Here is a 24,127-nt window from a genome sequence, read left to right as displayed (position 1 = left end):
TTCGTTCGACGCAGACTGCGCGGGACAATTGAATTACAATCAGAGAGAATTCTCCCGCATGTTCTATACCTATACAATAATCAGACATACCGCAGGGCGGAGATTTCACGAATCGAAGAACGATACAGGGCACAGAGATTCCCTTAGTCTATAAATCCTTATTTCAATATCCATACGGAGATAATTAATGCCAATGCGCACACCGTGCCGGAGTAACGAAGGCGCGATAGCGACGGCATACGCACCGGTTGGTTGTTCGATCTCACGTTTCGTCAGGCGCCTTTCCCGGCGGAATCGGAATTAATTTGCCCGCATTTTATAATACAATCGCGCCGAGACCCACCGGGCGGCGATTTATAACGGCAATATTTCAGAATGCAACGGAGCGAAGGCGTCAGAACGAATATGCGAAATTGCTGGTCTCAATCTACATTGTCGTGCGGTCGTGCGGTCTGTTATACTGTACAGAGAAAATCTACAAGAATATTTTCTCTACACGTTTTTCCAAGTAACATGGTTTTCAGATAGGCTTCATTAATGTGTACAATTTCTCACTGTTGAAAATATGACTACATTATACAATGCTGTTGTAATCTAACTAAATTTCCTTCTTATTTATGCAAAAAATTTTAAATTACGAAAGAAACACATTCTTCACATGTAATTATTGCGAAGGAAAATATGAGAGATATATATATAACGAGGCTTATTGGCGGCAGTGCGTGGTCTAGTGGTAGAGCGCCAGACTCGTAATCTGAGAAACCAGGTTGGAGTTCACTTGAGCACGTAAACATGGAATTTATTTTCCGAAAGCTGCATCCTCCGTGCAAGAAAGACTCTTGTATGGAGCAAACTGGGCTCCGTCTTTCGGGGAGAGACGTTAAGCCGTTGGTCCAAAGAGTTAAGTAAGAGGAGGAGGGTAGTGATGGTAATAGTGATGAATTACGAATATCAGTATTTAAAAGTATCTAAGACGTTATAAGAAAACGTTATAAAAAATATGACGAGGCTTATTCATCAAATGAAGGGATCTTTCCCTTCCTTCGTACGTTATCGATGTTGTTAAAAGTACAGCCGATTAATCGCATTTTTTTTATACTGATACGTGAACTTTTATTTTAAAATAAAAAGTCTCTTTCTTCCGCTTTTAGACCATATTTTTGTATTATTCTTTAGTAAAACGCCTTATTATAACTTCGAACCATTCCGCTTTCCGTCATAATCGCGATGTATATATACAGACTGCATTTCGTATTTCACATCAAGAACTTCGATGAAACTGCAACTCGCTAAACTACGAGAGTATCTTGATTCCATTGTATCTTGAAGTTTTGTACGGCGCGCCGAGTGTTTCTTCATGCTTTAACTTTTTGTAGTTTACTGCAACTTTGCAGAACGACATTGTACCTCTCTTTTACAATCGCAAAACCGCGGTAAGCATTTCTTATCGTCGAGGTTTATTTCGCATCATGATTTTGATCGTTTAATGTAACGTGAATGTCGTAGTTGTCATTTCACGGCGTATCGTAGAAATTGTTACCGAAGAGATCCACCGAAGCGTCCGAATTTGATCGAGCGCCAAGTCGTTATATTGTTTCTACACGTGTTATAATGATTACAATAGGTAGAACGAAATTTAAAAAAACATAAAGAATCATTTTTTGTCAGTTTTACAACATGACGAATGGATGTTTTCATACTTTATTCTTCCTCCGCTGTAACTCCGACGGACTATATTTTATTTTGCTAGTCTATTTTTTTACATTTTAACCCTCCGCAGTCCATTGTAACTTTAGAGTGACATTCTACGCTTATTTTTATTCCGGACTATTTTCTGTTGCTATACGATGGCGGAGTACTCTGTAACGTACTTTAACGTTGTAGTATGTGAACCATCTCTTGTTGGTTACTTTTATCCTCTCGGAGTATGCTAGCTTTTGCCACGAAATGCTGTGCGTGGTATATATACATGTACAACGACGGTCGCATTAAGTTAATCTCTTTTAATAATTAAGACAGCTGGTTAGAATACAAAGAATAATGTTTTTACTGCTCTTTTAATGCGATTATAGTATATAATTAATCATCTAAACGAATAAACTACAAGCAGATAAGACCGAATGTTTGTTTTTATTATTATTCTTTACCGTCACTTTTATTTTTTATTTAAAATTAGATTGACATGCTCTCATTATATTTTTGCTGTACAATATAAATTTTTTTTAACTTAAGAGCATGCAGGTACAAATGCATCGATTTCGATTAATCCGTTTATTATTTTTGGGAGAGAGCACAGAGTAACATAACAAGAGTAACTGAATCGCGAATAATCCAATAAAAAGCCGTGCGATATATCCACCATTAATAATTGTATTAAAATAGCAGGAAAACATATTCGGCGTGAATTGACGTTATAAAGTGTTAGATATTTCTGGGAACAATTCGGGGCTGCCATGCGGTTTTGGTATTTGTTATTGCGGCGTATAGCGCGCTATTGTTTGTATATAAGATCGCTGCGTTATCATTCGTACGCAGTCACTCGCCAGGGGCGCGTTCAGAAACATCAACCCGAGTGCTAAAAATTCTACAGCACGTGTTACGCGCACTATAGATTTTCAGCACTCGGATGATGTTTCTGAACGCAGCCCATGCAGGTAACGCCGCGAGTCGCTCTCCGTGTATCGTCGTATTATCCCTCGCAACGCAATAACTTTCTTTGAAAAGTTAGCGATTATCAATCCGCGCAATCATTTACTCTCGATTAATAACGACTATTTATTGAAGCGGATAGCTTCCGCGTATTATTCAAACATGACACGAGAATCGATAGTCAATAGGAATTATAAACTACTGCTCCATTACAATATTTACGAATGATGCAATATTTCTTTAATGATACTTGAAATGGAATACATCTCGCGTTGCGCTTTAAATTTTTCGCGTGTTGAATTTAAATTTAATTGATTCATGGCTATTTCCGAATCGAGAGTAATGACACACGATCACACGATTCGAATGATTCAAGATAGGAGTCGTGATACGTCGTTTGTTTATTAATAATATTTCTAAAGTCACTAGATTTATAAAGTACCGCATTCCATAAAGCCAATGTTTTAGCATTTGGAGCCAAAACGTGTACATTTAGTTTATTACATAGTAACTTATCTACATCTTAAGTGCAATTTTTCTAACTTGATTCTGTGTCGAAGCCTTATATGTACACGTTGTTTATTTGTGTGATGGAGCCAAAATGGCGGGTGATTGCGGTACTTCGTATATCTATAGTGACTTTAAATATTTCGGGTAATATTGCAAAGTTCGCGCAATTAATTATTTTCGCGAATGAATATTACGTGAGCTGGTGCAATAAAAAAAACTGCAGAGAGGAGTAGGAAATATTCGGCAACGGCGGAGCAACCATGGGGTGAGTAATCCATCGTAATATGACATCTAGTAATTATCTCATCGCGTATATAATGTTGCGAAGTGTTCCACACAAATTGCATAATATTTTAATGGTGTTAGGTTAATGGTTTCACGGGATTCATAATTATTCCGCTTCTCTCAATCAGTGAGTTTTCGCGATGCCGTTCGCACTTATTGAAACGAGTTGTACATTCGTGTTTATTCGTGCTCGTTTATTGGGTCCGGATCTATTTTTACGAAAAAACTAATCGAAAGAGTATAAGTACTTTTTCACATTTGTTTGATAATTCATAAATGTTAAGTACTTAATGCTATAGTATAATATGTATAGACTCTTGATATATAATTATCCATAATTATGCGTTATAAATTAATGTATTATATGTAATTAATCCAAATTAGATATATACTTCTATCGTGATTATAATACAACGAATATGCATTGCGCGTTTAATATGGTATTTTGCATAAGCGAAATATGCGAATAATCTTTTGATATTGGCTAGCAATAATAAAAAAAAGCCTGACCCGGTTTGCAAACGTTGTTGCTATAAAGTCGTGTGCGGCGAAACAACAACGCGCGAAATATTAAACTGTTCGCGTAAAACACCGCGGCACGAATTAGCGAATTAGCGGATCGTATTGTCATTTGGATGAACGTGGAGCGTTCAATGGAGGATTACGATTTTACGAGCGTTTAACGTTTACCAACTTCTCGTTGGCACGTCAGCATTATCTCGTTAGGTGTCCGCGACATCATAGCCAAATTGCCTGGCTGTCGATCAGCGTTTAATTGATCTAATAGTATTAAATTGATAGATGAAGTCTGCGTGACGACAATTTTAGTGAGGTGATAATTTCGCCGTTTATTAGGAACAAACATTAGACCGTATGCTCGTTATACACGTCATAATTAGAGAGCTTTACAGATGATATTACAAATAATGCTTGATAGTATATCTAGTTCGGTTTCAATACTACGGATAAAAAATATTTATCCGTAATGATTTAATGTCATAATGGCTTCGAAGGGCTATATAGGTAACTTCAAAACATCTTAATCGACAAAGGTGTGTCTCGCAAGCTCATTAACAAGTTTCGAAAGCACGTCTCTATAATGCCACTCTATCTTCCTGTTGGTTCTCCGTTACGGAGTTGCATAATTGATTGATTAAATTGCGGTGCTTTCGTGATTATAATTAATGCACATTGATTGTGCCTAATGGCAAATGTCATTAACAGAACGCATATTAAACTCATTGTCGTGCCTGTGTTTGTATGTAAATTCCTTACGATAGCTTATATGTCATTGTACAGTATAAACAAAGACATTCCTGCGGTAATTGAGAATTGAATAATGGAAGATTTCTCCTCCCTGAAAAGCTCGCGATGATCATAGAACTTTGCTTTTCAATTAGTAAGTACTTATAGACACTTACATTTAGAGAGACACGTTACCATGTATCACTTTTCAGAGACGTATATCTAAATACACAGAGTCGAGTACGACGATGTTTTTCCAATGGCGAATTTGCAATTTAAATTCGGCGGCCGCGCCATATGGCGAGTGCATAAACATTTCCACTGAGAGGAAAGCGAGCATTCCGCTCGAATTGGACGGGTTAATTAGGAAAGAGTTTTTGGGAATGACCAACGTCGATGGCAGATGTCATAAACGATTTTGGAATTTTAAACTCATTGGCGCGACCCTTCTAAATCTCTAACTATTATCATATTCTCGAGGTATAACCTGAGGCACCCCCCGTTTATTTTTTCGTCTCAAATGTGGTATGAAATAGTTCGCCGCATTAAACATCTTTATCGCTATGGTTGATATAATTATTTACATGCGGTTAAAGTATTAAACGGTACTAATAGCAAAAGACTCGCTTCCTTTCTTTGCTTTCTTTCTTAGCAAAAAGATATATGATCTCAGTGAGAACCATTTGCACAGTTTAAATAAATAATATTTTATCCTATTTGAAAATTTCCTTACAAGAAGAAAAATTAGATATAAACTTCATTTTTTATTTTAATTTGAAAATTTATAATTAATTTTATAGAAACTATATATAATATATAAATTCTTAATAAAATTACATTAAAAATGAAAATTATATTTGTCACTTCATACTTCCATTAAAAATAGACACAGTTAATTCTGTTATAAACTTACTAATCATAGACATTCTTTAATTGTTAGTATATATCGTTTTATTCTGATAATGCAGTGAAAATTATTTGTTATTAATTGTTTCGAGGTTTGATTTGGGCAAATTGCGATTCAGTTTGTTAAACTCTTTGCACAAGTCAATAACGTTGGGAGAAAAAGACATTAGCATCGACGGACTTGTAAATATTTTTAACTCGATTTCCTAGATATGCAATACTGTAGCGTTCTAGGCGTTCTAGCCAGACCGACCAAGGTAGTTTATGGCTTAAGCAGACGTCACGACGCCCGTACTCATTTAGCTTCTCGAACAGGATATTCGATCCATCGAGCGTGTTTTCTCCTCGTTCGAAAAAGAACGAGTTGCGGCGCGCTTCCTATTCTTGATCGCGTCTCTTATACCTTCTGCCTTCTTCTACCTTTACGGAGGAAATTTGTTCATCTCTATCCTGCCGTTTCCCGAGGGTATATCGTTATCTCGAGGACAGAAATCCGCCGTTGGTCGTTTGCCGCCTCTTGAAACCCACGCGCCTGTTTTATTTCCGGCTCTATACACTCTTCTTACGATTGATATCGTCAACTCTCGCACTTCGCATTTTCACCGATCTCTCCCAAGCTTTTTCAATTCTCGTTCTTTTGCGCTTTAAATTTCCTGCATCTTTTCTTTTACAACGTGAAACTTATCTTGAATATTTCCATTATAATATATTTTTATTAATTTATGATTTATACCATACTCTTTTTATTATGATTTTTATTGTTTTTCAAATGCACTCATAGCATATATATTGCATTTTCTCAGTTTTTCCAAAGGTATTATTCTTGATTGATTTTCTGTTACACAATGAAATCGTGCTTAAATGTTAAGTTTTCTCATCTCTTGTTGTATCGATTCCATCGAAGCTGGGGAATGGGATTGCAACTTTTCTTTTTTTTTTTTAAATCGGCTGTTACTCGTTTCTTTTTTAAAATATCGTTTATAGATTTACGAAACGGGTCACAAAATACTTTGATCGTTTCTTAAAGTTTCCTCTGTTGATGGTATTTTGGCTAAAGTGACAATTGTCAGTCATAAAAGCGAACTTGTCTCTCGGTCCTCAATCACGGCCCTTCTCGGGCTTTCTCGAGAGTATCGTTACTTTGGAAGATTGGTCGGCAGACTTTCTGTTGACCAGACGTCTACCATGTTCTGATTTTCGCGCGAGGGTTTTATTTCTTCCCCGGGTTCTCGTTTCCCCGATATTGTGGGCCACAACTTCCGCCATCACCCTCGCTATTTCACTACCCTTTCTCCCATCAATTTTGCTGGCAGTCGCCATGATGATAAAATTTCGGTATAGTTCTTCGGAACAATTTTATCTACCTATACATATACGTACATACACACATCATATGTATATGATTATATATATAGCGTTGAAGAAATAAAATATTCGCTAAGAGATTAGAAGATCTTTATAAAGAGAAGATGTCATTTTTATTTGTTTTAATACCGACTACGAGACTTTTATAGTTTTATTTATGTCGATTTAGTAATATTTTACTCTTTTTGGAAAGGTTAACATTACACCGTGTGTATTTTTGATAAATAATGCATGCATAGATATAAGGAATAATATTCTATAAGCATCTTCTCGTTCCTTAACTTTATTTAGATATATTTAGCTTTGAGATTTGCATTTTTGGATCACGGTATATCATATTTAATATTCTATCCGTTGCATGCACAAAAAAGGGGATTCACGTTTATAAAATATATTTGAAGCGTATCTTATTATGTAGTCAAGAGAGAGAATATTGCGCATGAATAAAACTTTCTGTAACTATTAGATATAGAAAATATCGATATTAAATACAAAACCGGTTTACTTATTCCCCAAAGTTCGGGCGAATAAAGAGAAAAGTTTAATAATGATAGTCTTCCTCTCGAAAAGTTTTGTCAGACGAAATTATTCACGTACACATTCAACGGTTCTTACAACGTTCGGCGAGTTCTTATAAATTTCTGAAATAGATTCGTCTTTCGAACACGTACTTTAAAGCGCCGCACGACCTAACGAGAATAATGTAATACTCAGAATGGCTTTCCTTTCTAACTTTTGTCGAGGCAGCATTCTTTACTCAACTAGGACAAAGTTTCGGGCGTATTCTCTTATACTTATTGTTAGCAATGTCGTGGTCGAATGTCCGACTTTAATCCATTTTCCACCGATGACACTCGTCTTTTACGCGGAAAAGATCCATTTTATAAACTTAACAACAAACGTATCAACGATATGTATACGTCTATAATCGGATTGCGAATTGATCGGTGATTGCGAACGTGTTGCCAATTGGGGATGATAATTTTTTCGTGAAAGAACTGCACCGCAGATAAAACGCGTTATTCAACCAATGTTCATGTTTTGTACAGGATACAGATTTCATCATGCAAATTTGACGCATTTATTACACGAAGAATTATTTTATCTTGTTTGCTTAATGGCATAAATTATTAACCCTTTAAGATGAATTCTATTATTAATTAAATACTAATAAGTTTACTTATATTTGGAATTTGGGAATTTTTGTTTTTGCATCTTTTGCATGAAAGAGACAAAATATTTTTTGAGGAGCAAAACATAATAGATAAATTAACTTGTTATAAATTGCATTCTGTTGTTGTTGCGAGCAACTTAACGTGGTTTCCCAAGACCGTATTCATATTTTTGTGCATATTTCTGAAAGCATAATTCGTCGCCTGCGGAACTGCGCAGACGGCAGATCAATTGTTGTGCAATTGTAATATGGCGATCGTGACTCGACCACGGGAACAAATCATCGGATACGCCGGCTCTAATCGACTATCACGCTGATGCCTAAAAGAGGGATAGAACTAAAGTCCCTTTGTAAGCCTGTTGGGCAGCCTGTACCTATACCACGCTTATTTGCAGCAGTAGTCGTCCGCGCGCGCGTTTTCCTCCGCGTCCAATGCGTATTAGGCAGCAAGGCTGACGGTGGAAACAGGTCTGGGAATAGATTGTTGTGTAGATTTTGCATTCCCCGAGAGCGTGCGTCCTGGACCGCGTTAACGCTACACAGACGGTGCTTCTGCAGTTACGTGCCAAAGGCAGCGGCCAAAGCCAACGAAGTTTCGCGTCGGGCCGACTGATTGCATTCCTCGGGCGAGCCGTTGCTCGCGCCGCCGCCGCCGGTATTTCGGAATCAGTTATTGAAAATCACTAAACGCGTCGTGATTCTATTCCATCTCGTTTCATTAAATCCGATTTCGCTTTTGCCGCGACGACGGCGCGCGTTTCACGCGAGAAATTAATACGGGAGCTTATCCCGTATTACCTTCCACGACGAGACTGCGGTGTCGTCGGCGATGCCGTCGGCGTCGACACACGCAACACGATATATCGCGCGATATATTACAATTATACATGGCGAAATGCACGCGTTTTGAGTTGATGTGAATGTATCCTGGTGTGCGTATTTATTTTCCCTTGAAATTCGTTCGTAAACAATTTTAAACCATGCGAACCGTGCGGGATAAACAGGCGGGACAAATAGGAAGCAAGCACTTTAATGATAAAATCGCATTTCAGATTAAAAAAGAAATGTTTTTACAATAAATTCTTTACAGTGATTTAAGAAGGATGCTTATTAGCATCAAAAGTTAAATCGATTATTATCGATTTAAGTATGTGGATTTATTGTTCCTATACAAAGAGCTGTGTAGACCGACAAATAATCGGCACGCAGTTTACTGATTGTGAGTTGTGAAAAGTATACAAAATTCATATACAGAAGTATTATTATTAGGCTACCAAGATTCAGCCCGACCGAAAATGGCATCTTCTCTAATTAATTGTAAGATTTATATCGGATCTGTTTTATTTAAGATATGGCTTTTAAAAATGTTGTTGCATACCGCTTGATTTCCTGAAACAAAATTTATTTAGTGGATTGTGTTTGCATTGCGGAAATACTTGGCGTATAATAGAAGAGCACAATATCTTTATCGTAAATGTTGAACAAAATTTGTGAAATTAAGAAGTACTATAGATGAGTTTGTACTCGCTGAACGCACACGAATGCGTTAGTTTCCTGTAAAATCAACGACTGCGCAGTTTTCACTTCTAACTGGCAGGGAAAAGGGTATCGATGCGATTGATTGCATTCCAGTGAAACCACCGTCCTATGCGTTGCGCGGTCCGTTATTGAAAATCACTGGCTCTATTGAATTTTTTTTACGATATAACAATCTATTTTATTAAATTTTATTTGGTATCGACATTTATATATTCAAAAAATGCATAGATAGATGATCTTTTGCAACGTTTTATCAATAAATAGGTCAAAACTGCATAAAAGACTTCACTTTTTTATTTGTTGTTCGTTAACGATAAAAATATGCGCCATTAATTTAGTTTTTAAAATATAGATATCTATAATAATAAATTAATAATATAATTAGAATTATTGATTTCCATACAAAATATCGCGTTTGTTATTGGAAAATATTGCAATTTAATATATCGCGCATGTTTTATATTTTTTATTTAATATTTCTGTAAATAATTTTTGTTATTTACATAAAAGATGCAATAGGTTTATACGCAATCTAGTTTTGTTCCTATAGATGGCTATTATATCGTTCGCGTTATAATTATTAGTGAATAAACTTTATACATATATATAAATAATATTAATAGTAATACTAAACATCAAACATTTATTATTTTTTGTTCATTAAAAGATGTTGCTAGTCTTCTCTTTGTGCCTCTAAGCATTTGCATTTTTCTTCTTTATGCTCCTAAACAATATTTTTTAAATATCATACATATATTTAGCGCAAAAAAAAAACTATTTTTCGGCAATAAACTTCTCGAATGCATGAGCGATGCTACAGCCTTGTATATATTATCCATGTGATAAACAAAGGGACAGTGATATGCAGGAATAAAATGCAATCCGCCAGTGCATTTATGCGCCAACTATAGCAGAATAAAACATTACACAGATGCTGAGAGATACAGAGTTATCGTACGGTAAAATGGGTTAATTTCGTTAGTTGTTTGCCACGAAAATTTCGAAACGTTTTATAGAGAATAGATGTTTCGCTCGCAATTAAATTGTATATGTTACGATTTTATTTCACCGGATTATCATATATCGCTCATACCAACGCGTAAAAATGGCACATATTTTTACCCGTTATAATTTTATTCGATATTGTTGGGCCGCAATTGAAAGTAGGTTAATTACGCAAATATCGATGTAAATTTTACGATGTAAAAACATTTCCAAATTGTGTGAATTCCGATCGGCCGGTTTAACCAAACTGATGGTGTATACGCACGCGTTCAAAGGCGTTAGCCTGCTTCAAACATTGATTGAATTTGGAAATTCCACTCGTCGGTATTGCACTTTCCGGATTCGCGTATACATGGGAATACATCTGACGATCCGAATAACCGAATAAACGGATCGAAATCAGGGTAAACTGCTAAATTATCAGAAATTAGAGATCATTTACGTTCTATTTGGAAATTTCCATCGTTAATCGAAAAAGAAAAAGTTAAAAATCTTTTTTTAGTAGCAAACGCAAGAACGCCGTTTTTCTTTTGGTTAATTGTATTATGTTGACTTAACATAATTTTATTTTTAATTTTCGGACCAAATCTATTTTTTCTCTTTCTCTCTCTCTCCATCTCAGTTGTCTCAATTATCTCTAGAAGCTTCCCAATTTCGACCGCTCGCCCACGGTAGATAATGCTTGAAACAAGCAGCCGGCAACAATAATAACAGTAGATACTCGAGGATACTTCCGTTCCGTTTTTCTTTAATTCGTTCTAATTAGTGCAAACCGGCGTTAACGAAGGTTTCACTTCCGTGGGAATTAATTAAGGTGGTTTCCGAACTTTGCCGGTGGTGGCCGCGCCGCGCCTGTGGGTGGCTCGAAGCTCTCCCCTCGCATAAAGCTCGAGAAGGCGAAAAAGGAACAGTAAAGGCGGCGCGGCTGGGGCTGCCCCACTGAATATTCATATATTGTAATCAACCTCTTGCGGACGTCGGGGCTAGGCATACACGGTGCCGGGGCACGTACGTATGAGCACGCACGGGCTATCCTCTCATCTCGCGCCTCCTTCGGGCGCATGCCGATGTTTTCCGCAGCGCACTTTCCGCGGCGCGATGTGCACGGAGTTAAGAGGCCGCAATCAACGCGCCGGGACAGAATGCATGGCATAGAGCCCGGGCCGGTGCTCATTAATTTCGCGTATATCATGAGAACGACGAGACAGCGAATTTAATCGCGAAGCTCCTTTCCGTACCGCACATATTTAAGCGAGCGGAATTATTTATATTCTGCGCGATAGTTGTGTTTCTTGTTTCTTCAGGCAACGATGAACGTTGCCTAAATGCATATGGCGTTGGGTTATTCGTTATATTATTGCAGCGAGCTTGGAACGACGGTGATATAATATATAATTAATGCAATATCCGTCAACTTTTTCCTATCTGTCATCACATAGCATAATATGCGCGATCTTATTCTGTTTGAATTTAATTAATATCTCATGAAATTTAATATTAGGCTTACAGCTCTCTCTCAGTATTCATTAATTCTCGGAGTGGAAGAGCGATAAGTTAATCAGCTAAGGAGCTTTCTTTGCAGTCGCTGCGCGTTTCTTGGCTTTTGAAGATTTATGAAGTTTGGGGTTTTAACTGAAATTCGATAATAGAATATTGCTCAGCAGAAGTATTATGCAGCTTGTCGACTAATCGGGTTGAGTTTATGAAACACGTTATAAGTAACATTCAAGTTGGATGGTATTTATCTACAAAATTATATATTTTATTTACTGTATTATATAGAATTTATCAGCGATTCTAAATTTTATGACTTGTGTACAAATTTATTAAATTTTTAACATTGTTAATGCTATTGAGATTAAACTATAACCGTCCATATGAATACAATCTGTCATATTTATCGTCTCCTTCATTTTGGAGACCGATTTTGTGTAGAAAGATTCTGTTATATAGAATGCATTATTTGTTATTTCAACTAAACCCGTTTAATTAAATTTGATCGGCTATTCATTTCTCTTCGGAATAAAACAGATCATTGCTCTACCCTTAATTAAATTTGTGTTGGGTACTATGACGTGACGTAGAACCTCAGTCTATCATGAGCAAGCAAACAAGAAAATTAATCAGTAATGTCTCTCAATTAATTAATATCGAGAAATTTCTGCAAACACACTTGTTAAATCTATCGATTATTATATATGAAGTACCTTTCTGAATGCCATTTGTAGTAAACAAGAAAGTAGGCGTGCGGGTGATTATTTCACACAATTTCAGTATATCAAACTAATATGTGTAATAATATTGAAGGTAAATCAATAACGTTAAAGCAAATCTGGTTTAATTAATCTGACAAATTATGAAATTTTATAGCGATATGAAATATCGGTATTATGCCAGAAAAGCGGATTGCATACGAAAATTGTTCTTTTTTAAATTCACACCAAGTATAATCGCCTTTATTCATATCATATTTTGTCATACTAAAACGAAAAAAAAATACGAATTTGTTTCTGTTACATTTGTAAAGATTTTAATCATTTCAGTATTATGTCGATTAATTTATCTTCTTAAATTAAACCAGCATGCATTTTAGCTTTAATTTATCTATTTGCTTTAATTATACAATATAATAGTATAAAAAACTTTGGGACAGCACAAGTCGTATAATTCTCGACTAAATGTAAATTATCATAACATATCATGTGTCATTAATATATAATTAATACCAAATTTATTATATTACCACATTTTGTTTACACCTTACTATCAATATAATTATTAGCTCAACAAATTTGAATGTTTTTTTTATTCGACTGATTTTTACATTGAGATTACAAAAGTCGAGACACAAAGAATCGTAGCGCCTCTTCGAGGAAAAAGAAGACGAGGCAATCTCAAATTTAGCTCGCGCGCCCGACGATTACTTACTTTATTAAAAATATTCACGTCATATATTCCTTAGCTTCGCGCTAAGCGCATTTGTGCCATCCTATCATGATTTTAATCAGAGACTTTTCGCCGTTGACTCAGTCTCATCTCTTCCCTTTCGCTATGATCTTTATTCTTATCCGTCACGATGGAGATCATAATTCTTTGTTACATTCTCGCGCAGGGTTGACAAAAAGAGAAACCAAGGAGCGTTAAAAGCGAAGAGTCGCATTGTCCCGTGCATATGACAACGCGATATCCATCCTGTCCTTAATAAAGCTCGCATAAAGACTTCTTTGAGAATTTGTGCCACCTTCGGAACTTCAATTATAAACGTATCGTGCGCTCTTTCTTGGTTTCTTGGTAGCAATAAACGACACAATATATGTGTAATATATGATAAAAAATTTAATTCAATAATTTCTATTCAAAATGAAGAGAGAAAGAGTTTCCATATATATAACAATTATTTACGTGTCTTTCTTTTCTCATCACGTACAAAAATTTTGTCTGATTAGCAAAATCAGTATATCATAATTAGCTGTATCGACATTATTCAACGTAATAGGTAAATGTAAAAGAAGAAGAAAATCGATAATACTTTATTACGATTTCGCTAACTGTTATTAGTAAATGACCATATACGATTTATGGAAATGTCAGACTATAGATAGATAATAAGAATGTTACACCGTCGCTGCTATTTACGAATATATTTAACTCGAATGAAAATTGATTTATTACTATTTAGCTAGCTGTTAGTAAATGACCATATGCGATTTATGAAAATGTCAGACTATAGATAGAATAAGGATGTTACACCATTGCTCCTATTTACGAATTCTTGATTTAATCGGCAAACGCAGAGAATATATTTAACTGGAATGAAAATTGATTTATATAATTAAATAATTAATCAGTTGACTATTATAATTAATTATTAAACCTAATTAATAGTCGATTAAGCAATCAAATCAAAAATAGAAAAATAAAATATGTGACCAATACGAACTAATGCTGCAGGCAATAGTTCACTCGTTATACTGAAATGTATTTTATTTCGAGGGTTATACATGACGAGTATAGAAAAATAACTTCCTCCGCCAGTGATTAAAACCAAAATATTATTTTATTTCTCGGGGAGAACACGATAACTAGGGCCCCTTGATTTGACTGTGGTTTCTGGTAGTATTTTTTACGCTGAACAAAAAATTATATAGGTCTTATAAGGCTAACTGCTTTAGTTTTCGAGATATGCAGTATTAAAGCTCAAAATAAATATAATATAAATCTTTACTTTTTTCAATTGGTAATTATGCATAAAAGGGACACCCTCACTCAGGAGAGTGACGTTGACAATATACACTTTTCACGCGAACCGAGGTTCACCCCCACCTCCCTCCTGCTTTCAGGGGAGGTGCGGTAGTTCCTCCCTCGCTTACGTGTGTACTGTTTATACACCCACAATTGAAGTATTATTTAAAAATTTATATTAACTTTCCACGCATGAAAAGTTCACGCATACACTTTTCACGCGAACCGAGGTTCACCCCCACCTTTTCCCTGCTTTCGGGGGAGGTACGGTAGCCCCTCCCCCGCTTACGTGTGTACTGTTTATATACACACACAATTAAAGTATTATTTAAATTTATATTATATTTATTTTGAGCTTTAATACTGCATATCTCGAAAACTAAAGCAGTTAGCTCTATAAGACCTATATAATTTTTTGTTCAGCGTAAAAAATACTACCAGAAACCACAGTCAAATCAAGGGGCCCTAGTTATCGTATTTGTGCCTATTTCTCGACTAACTGGCACAATGTAAAAAAGTATGCACTACGTTTCGGTTCGAGGTTCGAGCCCTTCTCAAGTGCGGTCTAAAATTTAGGAACAGCATTGTGTAATAACAGTAAATAAATAAAAAATCAAAAATAATACATCTTCACATTCTCTCTCCACATATTTTTTCTATATAAGTAATTGTCCACGCTGTACTTTATGACCATGTTGGAACATTCTCGTGAACACAGGGATGTCTTTTGAGTATCACATGACGAGTCAATTTGACGATTAGGTATTGCTCTTTAATTTAACAATTATTATTTTTTATTTTTTATTTATTTACTGTATTACACAATGCTATTCCTGAATTTTAGACCGCACTTGAGAAGGGCTCAAACCTCGAGCCGAAACGTAGTGCATACTTTTTTACATTGTGCCAGTTAGTCGAGAAATAAAATAATATTTTGGTTTCACGACGAGTATGTCGACTCAATGAGCAGGAAGTATTGATGTCTGTTACACATTTCCGGGCTTGAGTTAGAAAAGAAAGCCATTTCATCTAAGAATATTTCGCTATTAAAGCGCTTAGGGGAGGAACGTGTTGTTAGAGATATCCTCGTGTAATCTTCGATTAGCCGATTTGAGTCTTCGGAGAGGTAGTCTCTTCTTGTCTTCTTTTTGCCCCATTGTTGTCAATGATGCGATATTGCCGTCCGGTGTCGGGTAAGAGTGCATTGATCCCTTTTTCTTCTTTTCTTTTTTTGATTTGCCACGTTGCACAGCGTTAGTACACACTGGACGCAAGGTGAACGACGACTGCGAATGAAAGGAAAAGCCGGAATTAACCTTTGATTTTCACTGTGGTTATATAATTACGTATTTATAGTTACGAAATAAAATATTATTGCTATTTATATCTTCATGTTTGTGGATATATATTAGTTTCTTTTAGTCTTCTATAAGATAGCTATAAAGATTTTAGCTTCGTATAGTAGATAGCATGTAAGTTAAAATGTATTTAGACATTTCTCGGTAAAATAGAGTAGGTGGTATTATCCTTCATTTTTCTTGCTATTATTCTTGCTTGGTAATTCTTGCTTGCTATTTTTCTTGCTTGGTAATAAGAGTTATCAAGAGATATGTCTATCCTGCGTCACGTGCAGTATGCGCAACGAGTCAGAAATCATGTATCTATACGCAAGTCGTCTAGGTCAAGAGATCCTTAAATTATCGAATTTCGGTAATAGCTAATCTGATTAAGGTTTTAGTATGTTTAATCGATAGTTATAAATACAGAATAAAAAATTAAGAATAAAAATAATTTTGCAAAATTATATCTTCCTTGAAATATTTCAAGTGGACTTACTGACAGTGAGCGAAAGTAAAAAAATAAAAAGAAATAAAAGATTTCCATTGTGTATAATAACTTTGCATTGCAAGGCAAAGTTATTATAAAAGTTACAATAAAAATATGATAAAACAAGTTCTTAAACGTTCTCAAAATATTATTATAAATCGCTTTAAGCGATTCATAAGTCAAAGATAAAGTCATATAAGTACAAAGATACAAATCAATATTTTCAGTGGCGATCGTGGCGCAGAGAGATGTGCGCTGCTCTTAATGAGCCGAAGATCCCAGTTCAAATCCAACCGCTGTATTTTATTCGATCGCCACCTCTCGGAAGGTGTACTGGCAAACCCACCGAGAGTAATATCTTGTCATGAGATTACTATACTTGCCGTTCGGAATCGGCGTTAAATTGTAGGTCCCATGCATGTGACGTATAGATATGTGCAGAGAGATAGATGTATTCACGACGCTCGAAATCGAGCAAAATGACAGTGATGATTTAATGAGCAACGGACGTATTGATAACGAAAATGAAAAGAATATATAGCTAAGTCAAATCGAAATTAGATGAATCTTGAAGTTCTTGATATTTTTGCACTGTTTTATTTTTTTATTTTTTGTAACTGTAAAATATTTTCGGAAGGAAAGGGTTAATCGTCGAAATTATCGAAAGAGATAAAAGCTCGGAAACTCGTCATTGAGTACCACCCATAGAAATTTGTGAACGACGAAAGACTCACGCATTTTTTTTATGCCAAGTGAAAAATGAATCTAATTCAACAGTAGCGATCTATTTTTTTTCAGAAATCAGTCTATTTCTCCAAAAGAAATGGCAATCAAAAGTGGTTTCGTTTAATTAAATTTTGCCAAACTGATATTCACACTTGTTTGAGTTTTTTTTAAATCATCTTTTAATATATTGGTGTTAATGACTTTATATTTTGATGTATTTAGCAAAGCGATTGTTTCATAATACTTGTGAAAATGTTTTATAAATAATTTAATAATTTATATTTGTAAATGAAGAATAAATATAAAGTTATGTTTGATGTGACACGTCATAATTAATATATAATATTTTGTTGTTTCAGGTGAGTCAAACATTATTGATCATCCGCGCTGCGTGAATGTAAGTAAAACCTATGAGATTATGTATAGCTTTATTAACCATTCCAATTATTATGGCTTATATTGCGTTTATTCAAGCGTTATAATAATTATACAAATAGTATCATTCAAAGTATTCTTGTCGATAAGCTTTTAAACTATCGACAAATTTGTTGACAGTTCAATGAAAAGAAATGAAGGAAGAAAAACTTATATAGTGCAAAATTTGCAAAATAGGCTTATTTATTTAAAATGTATAAGATCAAAAATTTTGTACAGTCATGAGATATTTTTAAAGATATAATCGAATTAAGGCTCAGTCACAATGAGAAAAATAAGGAATAAGATAAAGGAATAAAGGAATAAAGGAATGTCACATCTTACTTCAGTACACGTACATTAAAGTGAGATGCAACATGCCTTATTCCTTATTCCTTTATCTTATTCCTTATTTTTCTCATTGTGACTGAGCCCTTAAGTGGCTAGTTTTTGAAAATTTTTTTTGTTTAACCCAAATTGCGCATGCGCAACACGATGGGAAAGGCTTGTCATTATCCTGGAGAATCCATTTTACAATTTTCTTCCGGGCAAGCATTCTTTTACCAAGCATCTAAAATATGAATTGAAGAGAGAAGCTCATAAAGAGATTCTTAGTGTATAAATTAAATTTTAATATGGCAAACTTCGTTTCGATTAGCGCATTTTTCTCAGATTAAATTTGCATTTACCTTTTATCGGATACTCCGCTGCAGGGTTCTATAAAAACGATAAAAATATCGAATAAATTATTACGCGCGCGCATATTTCATACATTATCATTTAATTCTTCAAATCGCTTTCTTGTTTGCTCGCAAAAAGTTTCTCAATTGTCTTTGCAATTAGCAATATTCAATCAATTATATTTGCTTGTATTTGAGCTTTGCCTTTTTTTAAGATATCGTTCTCATTCCATAAATAAATAGTGCTATTTTTGCAAATTTTTATTTTCATTTTAATAAATTTATATAAATTTTTCTTCTTTCATCTCTTTTCATTAAACTGCCGACAAATTTGTCAATAGTTTATAAGCTTATCGACAAGAAATCTTCGAATAATACTATTTATATTATTATAACGCTTTGAAGTATTTGTGATTACCTGTGAATAACAAAATAACTAATATATAATCTTATATTCGCAATATATTTCATTTTTCGTTAAAAAATTAATATTAATTCATCGTTGCGATATTAACGGAGATAGCCTCGGGAAACAGAATGTCGATGCTACGTAAACGGGGGTGTGTAATGTTTATTCAAGTGGTCTTCCGAAAATCCTCCCAGTTCGTGGCCATGTTATTACTACAGTGTAACATATATTTACTTTGGATACTGGCAACTTCGTAACTTATCGTTTTGGAGTAACAGTGTATCTCATGGATTGCCCTAGCGGAATGTAAATCGCTTAGTTATTTTGCTTCTCATCATGCATTGAAGCAACATTTCCATCACGTCTTGTGTAATTGCATTTACTTTACTTGAGTTATAAAAATATTTATATTCTACCTTTGTAGAATTTTTTTCGAAGAAACACATAGATAAAACTCTAGCGAAGAATACTATTCTCCATTTTGATAATAGCAATTGTATTAATTAAAGATGAATAAACTAATTTATCGTTATCGGGAATTTTTTATTATTTTTCAAGCCACTATATTTGCAACACGTGGGGAATTCATATATGTATTAATATATTTATTTGAAAAGTCATTTAATAAGATTTAAGATTACGATAATTTTTCCGAATTAAAGTATTAGTGCGTTAACATTCGCTCGATCGTTTCCGTAACGGGCCGCACTTTTCGAGAGTCGAAAACATCATTATCGTTTAAGCTGCACGTTAAATGCTGCACGCGTCCATTCCCGTGTAACGAATCGACCGCGGCTGTAGAAGTTCACAGGACGTTCTAGCGGCGATCGTTACGTTGTTCGTCCGTTCGTCGTAAGATTAACGTTTCCACCTCGATCGTGTAACGGGCTCGCGAAGCGAGGCCGCAGGTACAAGCGAGTTCACTTTGCCTCGTGACCGCGCCACTCTGAGGCGAACAGCAACGATCATCCCGGCCGGCGCGGCGCATCACGGGGAAGATCTCTAGATCGTTTAGAGTTACCAACGACGCGCGCGCGCGCGCGTCAAATCCGCGGCGGACTCGTAAATGTCGCTCATCTTTTACGACACGACCAGCGTTTCGGGTTACACCCGCAGTACATCACGGCGGGCGCCCCGCACATTACGAAGTTTTCGGGGAGTCTTATACCGCTCACCGCGGCTGCCATTGTTCGCCCGCCGCGGCTCGTGACTCGCGGCCGAGACTCGTTTCCCGGCGGAAACGGACGCGCTGCGGTCGTGTCTCATCGCGTTCCCCGGTCTCGTCGAATCGTCGCGAAACGATATTTTCGCCGACGCGACGCGACATGATGCAACGTGCGAAACGAACCGCGAGCGGTGCCGCTGCAAACTTTCCCGCGTCGACGATAAATTTCCGAAATTTTATTCCGCGAGTAAGTTCCACGTTGCCCAATTTTGTACGTTCTGCGATTTATGTCTAGTCCGCCGTGTTCTCAAGGATTAGAGATATTTTGCGGCAAAGATCGATCTTTTTCGAGATTGTTACTGATTCCGACATGTTTTTCTTGCCACACCGGACAAATCATTTTGATTCTTATTTCATCGATGACGGTTTTTTTTGCGCGATAACGCAAAATTGAGAGAAAGTCTATCTAAACTGTACCTAATAGCACAACTTTATTGCAACAATATTGGTTTACAATATATATATATCCAAAAAAGTAGGCGCTCTCTGTTTTTGAGCTAATATTGGCAGTGCACTTGCATTTTATTAATAACCAATATTAGCTTTGCATTGGGAAATATTAGCCAAGACATTCTCAATACAACCAATATTCACAGTCAACATGTTGTTAATGTATTGTGCTACTAGAGTATTGTGTTGATAGGTAATGACAACATTGTATTGTGTTAATAGGGTAATGAGACAATATTTGACATTAAATATTTATTAAAATCACGAGCGCCGCGTTTTCTTTTTATGGAGCTTCTAAACTCCGAAATGTCATGTTGTAAAACGAATTCGACATAGAAAGCGGAAAATCTCTTCAAGCATCCATGGTATGTACATCCAAAACTGCAATTGCTATATAACTAGAAGGAGGAGCGAAATTCTAAATTTTAAGCATAATAAAATATTATTCTGATTCTGAGTGAATGCACATATCCAACGCGAACAGCGGAAATTCCGGTCGAGTTACAATGAAACGGGAAATATAACTGTTGGGATAAATTCATTTAACAACCCCGAAACTTTTGCTTTCAAGAGTTCGTAAATGACTGAGCACCCGAAACTTTTCATGGTTAACATATTCCCGAGTATCTCGTAATGCATTTTACGTATATACTACTTTCGTTCATAATACGACGCATACATTTTCACATTCTATAATGCGCATGTAACAACATATGAGAAAATTATTGAATTCATCTCTTTAAGCAAAATGTGAAAGCTCTGATGGAAGTCCAAATTGTGGAAAACGGGCTAAATAATTATCCCTTTAAGCTTCATTACTACAGTTTTCTATATTATTTAACACTACCCACAAAGATTAATTAACAAAGAGATCTTTTAATCTTTCAAATTTTTTATTTTAAAGACACTTTATAGCGACCACGATTTTCTAGCTAAAAAAGTAAAAAGAATTAAAATATGTAGCGAATTATAATGCTCTCCGCGAGGTAGGTTTAAGGAAACACATTTCTTTGAAATATTTGCTGGAATTTGAGTTTTTTTCCTTTTTGTCTCAGAGTTGCTATCTGAATAAGGTGCGATGACCGTTAATAACCCAAAGTTTTTCGCGAGGAAACGAAAAGAGAATACCGAGAAAAGACCGACAATGTCGCAAAAAAAAAATACTAGATAGAAGCCAGCGCGAAAAAAATAAATCCCTGCACGAAGCAAAGTCATTATTCCGGGGAATCTTTTCCGACCTCTGAGTTCCTACTGAATTTTTTTTTGCCCTTACTCTGGTCGGTGTTGTCCTTTCAGTAAGGGTCAGGTACAACGAAGAGTACTCCGCCGATTCTGCTTCCGCGAAAACTATATCCCGCGCTTGCACCTACGCTTGTTATTACTTTACATATTTGCATTTTTGTTGCGGCCTTCCTAATTGCAATTACGTATACATAAGCCAGTAAAAGACGGGCGAGAGAGACGCGGCAAGACGAAAATCGTTGCAGGAGCACTCTGCGCGATTTAACATTAAAATCTCTACGGTCTCCGAAGTCATTATGGTAATTTAGCAATTCCAATTATTTATACTACTCGGGATTTCGCTGTTTCTGTACTTAGCATAGCCTTAATCTTACATTTTGCCTACTGATTAATCTGCTAGAAAGAAAAAGAAACAGACGGAGGATAAGATAGAAATTTCGTTTGAATTAATTTCGAAGAAGTTACGGTACTTTATATTATCTATTTGATGTAATTGAGGTACACTTAAACTTTCTTTTTTATATAGGCATTTATTCTCACATAATATACAAGTATATACTCACTTTTATTAAGGTCTGGCTGATCCACTTAAACTAAGATATCTCTCGCCGCACGTTACCACGAACACTCGTTCCGATAACACTCTAATTGAACCGAGAATTGAACAGCAACGAATCTATCGCCTCCTTCGAAACAGACTCTACATATGCGCGCTATTTCGATAACACTGCTGCCGTGTGAGCTATTTCGATACTACCATCTATATAACCATCGCATAAGAGTATCGATTTGTTGGATTAAAGGTCAGTCGCGAAACTTTCTTACGTCAAGCTCTCTTGTTCGCGGCGGTCTTCCTCCATATGTTTCTTCAAAAAACATATGACTTGGAGCTCGTAATTTTTGGTCACAGCCAAACATGGCTATGTTAAAAGAAACAAGTTTCTTTCTTCTCTACACAAGACGTAAGGGATCAATCTCCTACTTTCTACGTATACATAATACCTAATTGAAAAGATCGATAAATACGTAGGATTTATTTTATTTCTATAAAGTTAATTTTGTGGTACCATTCGGCAGTTGAGAACTGGGAATCCTCAAATCTCACAATTTAAATATAAAAATCAGTCTGCTTACGTGCATGTAAAACAGAACATAAAATAGGAAGGGCAAAAAAAACGAAAGAAGAGGAAGAGGGTACCGTTATATAACTATTACGCAACGCTTCGCTGATCTCCTGATCTCCCATCGACCCATGTGGTTGCGTAATTCGATCGGTCGGCTATGGATCACAGCGTGGATCGACCACCGTGTAAGATACCATACGCGTACCACGCGTACGCGAAAAAGCATCATCCGCCGAGAAAAATTGTGGCAGCTGATCTGATAGGGGTCCGAGGAGGAAACCTATGCGGATCGGGCAGGTATATATCGGGCCAAGGTAGAGACCGTGAAAGGGCGACAGAGAATGCCGGGGAGTTCACTCTCCTTCTCTCGATTTCGAGGTCGACTTATGTACACGAGGCGCCATCGCTTCAGGGTCGATTTATTTCTTCCTCCTCTCGTTTTCCGTACCACTGCTCATTCGTACGTATACGTATTTACGCGCGCACTGTTTGTACCCACATCGTCTTTCTCACGATTTCTGCTTCAATTCTTCCAATGGGAATGTTCACCGAAGTTGATATGTTCAATTCTGTGATACAATATTATCTATTGTTTTAATGTATACTTTTTAGCTCATAATTTCTATCTTTTTTTGTCTTACTGATAACAAATATTGAAATATTCGATTAACATAATGTATACACATGTATAGATATAGGATTCTCACATATTTTTATGATAAATTTGTAGTACGGAGGAGTTACCGCTATTATATTAAGTATATGGAAGGCAAAGCAAAATATGTGTGAGGAGGAAGACAAGGGTTTGATGTTAATTCTCGGTTATGGAACGTAATCCTTATTACTGCATAATGTTGAAAAAGGGACTCTCTTCTTGTCTACATCCTCCACCATTAATTTTGCTTTTCTAGTATGAACTACATTTTCCTATAAACTGTATAAATGCGGGACATATGAGTGTTTCGAATATATCTAATTTAAGGGAATGATTTAACGCAATATGTGTTTTTTTCCAATTATTAAATAAAACGTTAATTAATATTAGGGGAGACCGGGGCTTATTGGCACAGTTTTCACAATTTCATTTGAATTTTTAAACAACCAATTATT

The 24,127-nt window shown here is 35.8% G+C and overlaps 1 protein-coding gene across 4 annotated transcripts in view; it reads left to right on the top strand.

The window, feature by feature from the left end:
* The window catches only part of LOC139808211 (dystrophin, isoforms A/C/F/G/H), a 472,682-nt gene that overhangs the window by 258,500 nt on the left and 190,055 nt on the right, over window positions 1-24,127 (top strand). Inside the window, exon 42 of one of the 4 annotated variants that reach the window (XM_071769942.1) lies at window positions 17,833-17,870. The exons of the other annotated variants lie outside the window; for them this stretch is intronic. Within the exon in view, the coding sequence (XP_071626043.1) occupies window positions 17,833-17,870 (38 nt within the window). The remainder of the gene's footprint in view (window positions 1-17,832; window positions 17,871-24,127) is intronic. 4 annotated transcript variants of the gene reach the window in all.

Source organism: Temnothorax longispinosus, chromosome 2 (genome assembly GCF_030848805.1).
Source record: "Temnothorax longispinosus isolate EJ_2023e chromosome 2, Tlon_JGU_v1, whole genome shotgun sequence".
Taxonomy (NCBI): domain Eukaryota; kingdom Metazoa; phylum Arthropoda; class Insecta; order Hymenoptera; family Formicidae; genus Temnothorax; species Temnothorax longispinosus.
This window is presented reverse-complemented; position numbering and strand designations above follow the sequence as displayed.